At 41.6% G+C, this 11,700-nt stretch overlaps 1 protein-coding gene across 1 annotated transcript; it reads left to right on the forward strand.

The window, feature by feature from the left end:
- Positions 1 to 9,696: 9,696 nt before the first annotated feature.
- On the forward strand, positions 9,697 to 10,963 carry LOC134805592 (uncharacterized). Its single transcript, XM_063778869.1, has 2 exons — positions 9,697 to 10,141; positions 10,425 to 10,963. Exons 1-2 carry the CDS (start codon positions 9,697 to 9,699, stop codon positions 10,961 to 10,963), a joined length of 984 nt encoding a protein of 327 aa, XP_063634939.1.
- Positions 10,964 to 11,700: the final 737 nt, after the last annotated feature.

Here is an 11,700-nt window from a genome sequence, read left to right on the forward strand (position 1 = left end):
TTAATTATATTCGCAGTTCGCCATTAAACTTAAATCAGCTTATGAACTATGTATTAACCTAATCTAGTATCTGAAATGAACATTAAATAACAAACACACTATTATTTATTCAACCGTTCCGATCGATGCGATCCTGGTATCTGAAATAAATTTCTTTTATTTCCTGAAAGCTCGAAGAACAACATCGACTATTTTTTGGCCCATATCACGAGTTTTAGGCATAGATTCACACATCTCAGCATCGTTCCACCATGTCGCGTTACGCCTGTCTTTATGGGAAGTTATGTAACTACAGTGGTAGAGTAAATTAGACATGACATGCGTCGCGATGGAATGAGATAAAGATGTTTGAATCTTACCTTTATCTCCTGGTCTATGCCTGGGGTTCTAGCATCTATTGCCCTCAGGAAACTCGTGCTCGCAGGATAGGCCACGCCTGCGGGGTTCCAGCGCACCACCTGAAGTTTTAAGTGATTTATGACATCACCGTTATCACTGAGCATCTCGGGATATCTTTTGGGGATTCTACTACTAAATCAGATTGGCATGATTAGATCTATGTTAAGTATAAGTGTCAATAGGCTTCAGTCAGTCAGTCATGTCCCAGAGATCATACTTCTCCCACAGGCAATTCAACACCTCGGTACCGCAACCACAGGGGTACCGACTTAACATATCAGCCTCGTCAGGCTCTAGGCACACCGTATAGGTTGCCGTCAGGCCTCGTCAGGCACTAGCTCACGGGCATCACATCCACAGGGATGCCCTTCTCCACTCTCCAATAACACATGAGCCCCACAACCACTGGGGGGCCCCACATCTGCCTTCTATACCCAAGTCCACCGTACCTCTCGTACGGTGGTGATCTCCCTCGTAACTCTAGCCAAGTAGTGGACATGTCAACAATCAAGTTACGGGGACAAACATTCATAGAAGGTATTTAGTTTAAGGGACATCTAGGTAAGACTGAATAGTTACGTTATGAGCTTACGTTACGTGTTCATGATATAAAGCAAAGCAAATACAAGCAAGTGGAGAATACTCAGCTTTAGGGAAACCAGCCCATGTGGTTTCCTGCTTCGTAGGATGAACCTCGATAAATAACCTCACGAACACACTTCACTGTTCCTCACGTTACGGCGGCAAAGTCTGACTGTTCATTAGCTACGTGTACGGAAGCAGTGATGACCATAGAGTGTTCCATAGACTAGACCTGGTATACTCACCATAGATACACTACTTCCTGGTAGGGTTGCCAGCGGTGAATATATTATTTATTTATTTATTTAAACTTTATTGCACAGTAAAAATTGTACAAAAGGCGAACTTAATGCCAGAAGGCATTCTCTACCAGTTAACCCTCGAGCCAAACAGAGAACAAGTCGTAATAGGTGCAAGAAAAATTAAAAGTACGAAAAATTTAATATTAAGCATAAATTTTATGTTGAACAACATACTATTTCAAATATACATACTGCTATAATATACTTACTTATACTTACATACATAAAATACTAATATACATATGTGTACATATAATACAATATATATATATATATATATATAAATATATACATATACATCTATATACCTGCTTTCAGATTTTTATGAGATTTACTTAACTAAGAGACTTTTCTAAAAGATGTCTGCGCAACTTGTATTTAAACAGAGTTTTAGTCTGACTTTGCCTTATCTCGAGAGGGAGGGAATTCCAAAGACGAATCGCATACATGGTGAAGGAGTTGGTCATGGATCCGGAGCGATACAATGGAACTGACAGAGTTAGTTTTCGGGAGGAACGTAGCTCACGGCCTGGCTGTGCGGTAACAAACTGGAATTTAGACCGCAGGTACTCCGGTATCGCTGGGTCGTTTAATAAACTGTAGAGCATACACAGCACCCTGAGGCACCTGCGTTCCCGTACACAAAGCCAATTAAGTTTCCGTCAAAAGGCAGAGACATGGTCGTACTTGCGGAGGCCGAAGATAAATCTAATACAGCTGTTTAAAAGTCTATCCAGTCTGTCTAAGAGTCCTTGTGAAAGGTTGGTAAGGCACACATCACTATAATCTATGACTGGAAGCACAAGAGCCTGAATGAGTAAAGTTTTAGTACTGGCCGGCAGGAAATGTTTAAACCTGTACAATGCTCTCAGGGTATTTGTAACTCTGCGACACACGTCAGAAACCTGTGGCTCCCAAGTTAGGCCCCGATCCATGATCAACCCCAGGTTTCTCACTTGGGATGATAGTGGTATTACGGTGCCCTCAAAGAGAATCGGTCTTACATGTGCGAAGTCAGAGAGTGAGACTGAACGTGGGCTCCCAAGAACGATAGCCTGACACTTAGACGGGTTGACAGCGATCCCGAAATCATTCGACCAGGATGCTATGCTAGAAAGATCGTTATTTAGGCGCAATACAGCCTCGTCTATATCATCGATCTTGACTTGAGTGTACAATTGCAAGTCATCGGCGTACAGGTGATATGAGCAATTTATGAAGGGGGTAATTAAATTAACAAAAATAGAGAAAAGCAGTGGAGAGAGTATACCGCCCTGTGGAACACCGGAAGAAAGATCGCACCAATCAGATAGTGTCCGATTGGCTCGGGTGGCCTGTCGACGACCGCAAAGGTAGGAGGCAAACCACTCGGCCGCTGATGATGAAATATTGAGATGGTCTAGAGCGGCAAGGAGAAGCTCATGATTTACGGCATTAAACGCGTTCGAAAAATCTATTAAAACGAGAACAGTGACAAGGGATTCCTCTATGCCCAGCCGCACATCTTCAAGAACCTTAAGTAAAGCGGTAGTTGTACTATGCCCTGAACGAAAGCCTGACTGAAATGGCGAAAGAATATGGTTATTGGAGATGTGAGTGGACAGTTGCTTGTGCACTATGGCTTCCAGGACCTTAGACAAAAACGGGAGAATTGAAATTGGGCGAAATTCTTTGAGTAATGAAGGGTTGGGTACTTTTGGGAGAGGGATTACGAAAGCACTACGCCACAAGGAAGGAAAGACACCTGTAAGCATGGAAAGATTGACTACATGCGTTATAATAGGCACAATGCATTCAAGGATGCGCAATATCATGATCCTGCTTAGCTCGTCATGCCCGATTGCATTTGATTTAACAGAATTAATTATTTTACGAATTTCATCATCAGAGGCCGGTGTGAAAGTGAACGTAGAACGAGAGGAGGAAGGTAGGGCACGGAGGTACGAGATACTTTTAGATGTAGTGGCAGGGTCTAGCGAAAATGATTTTGAAAAATGCATGTTTAAATCGTTTAAAGAAAATGATGAGAAATTGTTAAAATTAGTTGACGATTTCCCTATGCCAATAGTTTTAAGAAATTTCCAGGTGTCCGCTGGTGAACATGAAACAACATTTTTGTGAATATGACTACGCTTAGCGTCCCTAATAATCTTGTTGCATCGATTTCTGGCAATTTTAAAAGCATCCCAGTTATCATCACAGCGGTCGCGTTTATATTTACGAAATGCACGATCTCGCCTCGTCATCGCAATACGGACCGCGTGGGTAATCCAGGGCGCAGGCGGACGCTTTAGTTTCACATCACGAACGGGCGCGTGAGTGTCAAACAGTTTTAAGACCGCTGTGTTAAGTGCAACTACCGCCTCGTCAACAGTTGACGCCGTAAGTGTGGGTACCCAGTCAATCGCGCGCGCGTCTCTCATAAGCGCGTCAGTGTCCAACCGTGCAAAGCTGCGTAATTTAATACTGATTGCTTGTGGTCTAGGAGGTCGTACTCTATAGCAAACATAAACAAGGTCATGCCGAGAAAAACCTGGGGCTAATAACTGTCCCACTTTATTCACATGGTCAACGGATGACGTAAGAATAAGGTCCAACCAGGAGTCCGACGTGTCGAGGTTACGGTGTGTTGGTTTTAACGGAAGAACAGAGAGTGCCGCAGACTCGATTATGGACAGCAAATTCCGCGATTTGAGACTATTTTTTAAAAGATCTGTGTTAAAATCACCCATGATTATGTGATGTGTACCTTCCGATGCAAAAGAGACGAGCAACGACTCCAAGGTTGTGAAATAATCGACCGTAGGTGGGCAATAGACGACCCCAAGTACGACTTTTGTGCCCTTGACATTAGCTTCTATCACCAAATACTCCATGTCGTTAGAAAATTGAGACGGAGAGGAGTCTAAAATACTAAAAGGGATATCGCTACGAAGGTAGATGGCGACACCGCCGCCGCCTTTGCCTGTGCGGTCATTTCGTAACAGTATATAGCCAGGGAGCCCATACGAGGTAGATGCGAGATTAGGTTTTAACCAACTTTCCGAAATGAGAATGGCATGGGCATGGCACGATGAAAACGTATCAATATAGATGTTAGACGTCATCGCAGTGCCTGGCACTCGCGACAAATATGGAATTTCTTGCCTCATCGTTGTTTGTTGTTACAATCGTAAGGAATTGTAACGGATTGGTTTCCTGGAAGTCGGTACAATTTAGTTGTAATGTGCCTGAATGAAAATGCAGGAGACACTTGAAATCAGATTACAATTTGACGTCATATGTACAATGTAGGTACATACTACTCAAACTCAAAGGACCAGGAACATCATTGGAACTCAATCAGAATCACTCAGCCATTCCAATGGTACCAGCAAACTGCCAAAAATGGGGCTCGCTAGATTTAACAATAGTAACATACTCACAATTGGCATGCATGATATTTCTGTTCTCAAAGAATAAACGGGTAAAATGATTGTAAACGAATAAAAAACTACCGAATTAATTTAAACAAAATTCACTTACTTAATGGATTGCGTTTAATCAGCGTTACATTAAGGTTCCAAAGACTTGTCTGTTGATGTAATAAAGCATAGTATCTTAATTTTTTCCCAATTAACATTTCAATATAGATTGTTATCAGAGAATCAGTAAATATCAACTTGGATATGTAAATGACAAAGGCAAAACTGTTTAGTATAAGCCACCACTAATATGTTTGCACTTAAGCAATACCCTAAGGTATAATGACTTCCTATTATTACCGAACCATTGATTCTTAGTGTGGAAAGTCCATAGATTAGTGATTAGATAAAGATTAACTAAACTTCTGAATTGTGTATGTATGTACATACGATGACCCAAACCTAAAGTGTTAAAAATGCTAAAATAAGTTATTATTGAAAAAACTCCCAGTGAAAGTCGTACTGATTTAATGGGCTAGTGGTTTCTATATTATTTGCTAACTGATTTAGATACTTCTAAGTACATAGTACATACTTTACTTTTACTCGAACAGAAATGGATAAGGGAGTGGTAGATAATTTAAAGAATTTGAAGAAGCCATTAGCCATGCATAACTAATTTGATTTTGTTAAATGAATTGGAATCAAGCAACACATATTAATTGATATCGCCTACCCAATCGAGATACTAAATACTAAAGTATACGAACCTACATATTCATAATAATTATAGAGACGGTAGTAAGACCATGGTGGATAGGTTTCTGAATAAGAGAAATTCTCAAGTATTCGGTTATTTAAATAAATGTGATAACGTATTTTTAACTATGATAGTAGTCATTATACCACTCTGTGCAAGCAGTTCTGAAATTAAATAATGGCATAATGACAAAGACACAAGAGCATTTGTTACAGAGTATATTACCTATGTCACGGACTAGTCTACTAGGACGAGCAATCGCCATATTGAGTAGCGTGACTTTATATTTAGTTCCCAAAAGTACAGCAGATGTCTCTAGTAGTGTCAAATGTTGCAAATGGTTGCAATAAGTGTGATTCTGTATTAATGTCATCTGACGGGTTTGAATGACAACTATCGTCATGCTCTCGTCTTGCCTCAATGTTGATAATAGATTTCGTGAGATGGCGCTTCGACCATACCCGTACTTGCCCGTACTGAGGGCCTACCGCGAACCACGTTCGACGTGTTGCCCCTCTGTCGCACTTGTAAATTTGTACTTAAGTGCGACAGGGAGGCAACACGTCGAACGTGGTTCGCAGTAGGCCCTCTGAATGCGTTTCGTTTGACGCATATTTTTTGAAGCTGTTTGATATTAAAAAAATATATAAATATATTCATACGGATAATAGCATTAGCGATGTCTTATTAATTTTAATAACTGTAATACATTTTTCTTTCACATAATATTAATGTTACCGACGCGCGGTAACACGATACATTACATTTAAGTATTTTTACCTATTTGTAATATATAAATAATATAGAAAAAGGCACGAAATTCAAATTTTCTATGAGACGATATCCCTTCGCGCCTACATTTTTCAAATCTGTCGCCTTTTTCTACTGACAAGATCTGCTTGACCAAGTATATTTGATAATTTTTCGCAAATTAAAGTTCTATTTTTCTACTGACATAATTATTTATTTACACTGGGTACCATGACAACCTCAAATATTATACTCGTAACATAATTATATTAATTATGTAATAAAAAGGTAAGTAATGCTGGATATAGTAACAGTTAACTACCTACAAAAAAGTGATAGATATCTTCGAAAAGTCGAATAGAGTTGGACCAAGGAAAGTTTGCAGCGATTTTGATAGCCCATGCAGTGCAAATGTTATGTACACGTCATAATTTCATAGAAGTTTGACATTTAAAGGCCTTTGCACACCGGCTTGCGTGTGCGTGACTTGCAAGGCCCCAACGTTGTCTGTTCACTTTGACGGCGCAGCAACTAGTATCTCTTCTCTCTCCTCGCTCTTTTAACAATGCCATTTGTCAAAAAAGGACAACCATACTGTTGACAAGATGAACTACTCAGAATCACGAGTTCTTTCTATCCTAATAGGAGAAAAAAAGTGTCCCAAGGTTTTTTTCCCATTCCGTTACCATTTTTTCATAGACTTTGTATGGCGGTTTCGGAATGGAAAGATCGAAAAATGTATGGAAATCTTTGGACACTTTTTTCTCCTATTAGGATCAAAAGAGCACATGATTCTGAGTAGAAATAACATAAAAAATCCCAATTTTGAAAAAAAAGTGTAGGGGACAACTTTAAATAAAATGGCCCATGTGTGCTCTTTTAGGGATGTGAAAAGTCGATTTTAATCATGTTATATATCGATAAACGCTACACAGTGGAACGAAATAGCTATTAATTGAAGCTTCAATATCTTCGTTAAACATAAACATAATTAAAATGCTAATGGATACTGAATATATTAGAAGACAAACAATAAGAATATAAAACTAAAACTAACTACAATTAAAATAATTAAAACTAAAAATTAAAAATACCTATCAAAATTTGGTGCCCTCGGGAGGGTGCCCAACACGCAGGCAGCGTTCCCGCGCTGGATTGCAATTGAAATTCTCTGCGCGAGAAAGCTGCCCGCGCGGGGGTCGCCCGTTGCCTCCCTCAACTAAAACTAACTACAATTAAAATAACTAAAACTAAAAATTAAAAATACCTATCAAAATTTGGTGCCCTCGGGAGGGTGCCCAACACGCAGGCAGCGTTCCCGCGCTGGATTGCAATTGAAATTCTCTGCGCGAGAAAGCTGCCCGCGCGGGGGTCGCCCGTTGCCTCCCTGTGGAGCATCTGTGCGCCTCTGCCCCACGAACCAAGCGTCTCGACGCCAAACGCGACGAAGTCGTATTGGGCGCCGAGACAGCTGTACTTGGCTACCTTTTGAGGCTCCCGAGTGTCCGCCGCCGCGCCAGCACGCCTGCTGGTCGATGGGACGTAGGACGCCGCTAGCGTGTCAGCGCAATATATTAGAATATAATAAAATAATTCAATTATTGCGGAACACATATTTTAGTAGGTATTTATGTATTTTAATTAAATATCTGAACTTTCCCTTCGTTCCCTGCTGGGGCGTGACGATAAAATTGTGATCTGATAACCACAATAAAGAATAAAAGCGTTTTTATTCATTTTAGGTATCGTTAAACCTTTGAAGTAAAATTAAAATTGCAAGAAATGTCGATAGTTTATCGTTATGACTTTATCGACATGGCTACAGCAAGGTGGAGTTACATTGTTAATCGTACACTAAACAAAAGTGGTTACAGTGACAGCTCGCTTAGACGTAATCTTTAAGTATATTATATCTATGGTGACGTGCACGTGCGCGTACGCCGCGCACACGCACACGTCATGCAAGCGGTGTGCCGTCTCTCATAAGGATCTGTATACTACAACGCCGAACGCGCACGTGCTCGTCACGCACACGCAGCCGCACAGTGAGGGATTTTCGATCAGTTTTGACCACCTTCGTTTTATATTTTTATTATATGCTTTATAATATTTTACATCCCACTGTAAAACTCCCGTGTGATTATCTTGCTTAGTTTACGTAAAATATTTTTTTTTGTAGATGAGGTCAATGACCTTAAGAAATCATGTTTATCGGTTTATTTCCTAAAGTATTGTCAATGTGGCCGCAAGTTTTATTACTGAGTTTAAGTGAAAGATACTCAATAATTGTACAAAATATCAGCATCTTAATAGTGCCTTTGAATTAAAAGTTATAAGATGCTAAAGTTTTTTAACATTTTTTTTATTTCTCATATATTTTCCAATATTAGCCTTTTATTTTTTATAGAGTGTAATTAAAATAAGGTAAACTATCATCATACATCATCATCATATCAGCCTTTTATCGCCCACTGCTGAGCATAGGCCTCTCTTCGAGTACGCCACTTATCCCGGTCCCGAGCCAATCTTCAAGGCTACCTTTAGCACCGCTCTTTGCGCTCTTTCTAATTTCAGAAGGATAGTCGAGGTTGTACCTCCCCAGGCAAGGATGCAGTAATTGATTATCGAAAGTCCAAGAGCGGTATAAATAGTTCTTAATAGGGGTAAGTCAGCTGATTCCCTTAGCATCTTCATGGTGTATATCAGCTTTCTGACCCTACCCGCCACTGCCTCCACATGCAGCTTGAAGTTTAGTTTCTCGTCTATCACAATTCCGAGGTACTTTATTTTGTTCGATCTTGTCATATGGTCACACATACAAGTTCGGGCTGAAGAAACAGTGCAACTACGACTGTGGACTTGAAGTTTTATCTGAAGTCCTGGTGAAGAAGCCGCTGTCTTATGGAAACGAAGGAATTTCGTGTTGGTTGTATTTAAAGTTTTGATTCTGCTTTAACCAACCTTAGCCTAAGCAAATTAGAAAAATCTGCGGAAATAATTCGTGTAGTTTTGAAAATTGGTACAGGTTTATCTTGTGGTGTCCAGATAAACATACTAAAAGTCCTCGAGGGTAGGGGATGTGCTGAGGGTGTGGGGGGGGGGGGGGGGGGTTGAAGGTACCTTTTTTCATATTTTTGCTCATATCTCGAATATCTGTACGAATAGTATTATAATTACTTCGGACAAAGGTTTTACCATAAAATTTCCTACAATTTCGTTATGTTTATTTTTACTCTACGATCACTACTTTAGGAGCTACAGGCTATTAAATTTAAATAAGTGATAAAAAATAGACGATTTAAGAAAACGTCGGTTTTTCGTAATTTTTCATCATAAATAAAAAAAATAGTTTATAGTAAGCAAGCTAAGCGAAAGCTGTCCTGCCTGTGTTGTGGAAGCTGTCCATAGCACGGGGTCTAAGTTCTTTAAGGCCCAGCGGACAAACAGAACCAAAAGGCTTTCTGACTCTACTCGGGGACTCTTGGAGGAAAGGAGACGAATGGTTCTACAATCTTCACAAGATGCGACATTATATCGGCGGCTCAATAGACGGATCTCTAAGTCCCTTACCCGTGATCTGCGCCAATTCAATACAAGTCGTATTGAAGAGGCCATCGAGCGGAATAAGGGCTCTAAAGTTTTCGCACGAGATCTGTCTATTGGGCAAAGCCAGCTCGCCAAATTAAAAACTGAGGATGGTAGAATCGTCTCATCCAGACCCGAACTCCTGGGTGAGATAGAGAGCTTTTATGGACAGCTATACACATCGACTAAAAGTCCCGAAGTTGGTCTGGCGGAAGACCCTAGAGCTAGGCTGACCCGACATTATACCGAAGACATCCCGGACATCAGCCTGTACGAGATTAGAATGGCTTTCAAACAGCTCAAAAACAACAAGGCACCCGGTGAAGACGGAATCACAGCCGAACTTCTGAAGGCGGGTGGTAAACCGGTCCTTATGGCCCTTCAGAAGTTGTTCGACTCCGTCTTACTCGAAGGGAGAACGCCTAAGGCATGAAACAGAGGTGTGGTGGTGTTGTTCTTCAAAAAGGGTGACAATGCCCTACTCAAGAACTACCGACCCATCTCACTTCTGAGCCATGTCTATAAACTGTTACTGTCATTACGAACCGTCTCGCACGCAGGCTAGATGACTTCCAGCCTCCTGAACAAGCCGGTTTCCGAAGAGGCTTTAGTACCGTAGATCACATCCATACGCTCCGTCAGGTAATACAGAAGACCTACCTAAGGAGTATAACCTGCCTCTCTGCTTAGCGTTTGTGGACTACGAGAAAGCCTTTGATTCGATCGAAACCTGGGCCGTACTACAATCTCTCCAGAGGTGCCAAGTGGATTACCGCTATATCGAAGTGCTGAAGTGTTTGTACGAGAACGCCACTATGTCAGTCCGACTCCAGGACCAGAACTCGAAACCTATTCCGTTGCAGCGGGGAGTCAGGCAAGGGGATGTTATTTCTCCTAAACTGTTTACCGCTGCATTGGAGGATGTTTTCAAGACTTTGGACTGGAGAAGGCTGGGCATCAACATAAACGGCGAGTACATCACTCACCTTCGGTTTGCGGACGATATAGTAATCATGGCTGAGACTACGGAGGATTTGAGTATGATGCTCAATGACCTCAGTAAAGCTTCCGAGCGAGTTGGTCTGAGGATGAACATGGATAAGACGAAGATCATGTCAAATGCCCGTGTAGAACCAACTCCTGTTACAATCCCAAACTCACAAGCGGTATTGAACCTTTAAGTCTAAGGAGAGACTTTGCCTCCTTGTGTGTGTTCTACCGCTTGTACAATGGGCTGTGCTGTCGACAAGGGTGTTCATCCTCACACCCTAGAACCTAAATGGTCGCGTACTGTGCGATTTAAGAGGAATTTCCTCCCGCGGACGCTCCGGCTGTGGAATGAGCTCCCTTCCGAGGTTTTCCCGAGGGTCTAGTGTACAGGTTTTTAAAAGGTCGGCAACGCGCTTGTAACACATCTGGAGTTGCAGGCGTCCATAGGCTACGGTGACTGCTTACCATCAGGCGGGCCGTAAGCTTGTTTGCCACCGATGTGGTATAAAAAAAATTTGGAGACTTTACACTTGAAGTTGTAGACGATTATATATACCTAGGACAGACTGTCCAGTTAGGTAGGTCCAACTTCGAGAAAGAGGTTAATCGACGAATCCGACTCGGTTGGGCAGCATTTAGGAAGCTACGGCACATTTGTCCAATATTCCGCAGTGTCTCAAGACGAAAGTCTTCGACCAATGTGTGTTGCCAGTGATGACATATGGTACTGAAACGTTACCCGTTCAAAGTCACCCAAAGGGCAATGGAGAGGGCTATGCTTGGAGTCTCTCTGCGTGATCGCATCAGAAATGAGGCCATCCGCAGCAGAACCAAAGTAACCGATGTAGCCCTCCGAATCGCTAAACTTAAGTGGCAGTGGGCGGGGCACATTGCCCGTAGAACCGAAGGCCGTTGGGGCGGAAAGGTT

This window comes from Cydia splendana, unplaced genomic scaffold, assembly GCF_910591565.1.
Source record: "Cydia splendana unplaced genomic scaffold, ilCydSple1.2 scaffold_45_ctg1, whole genome shotgun sequence".
Lineage (NCBI taxonomy): Eukaryota > Metazoa > Arthropoda > Insecta > Lepidoptera > Tortricidae > Cydia > Cydia splendana.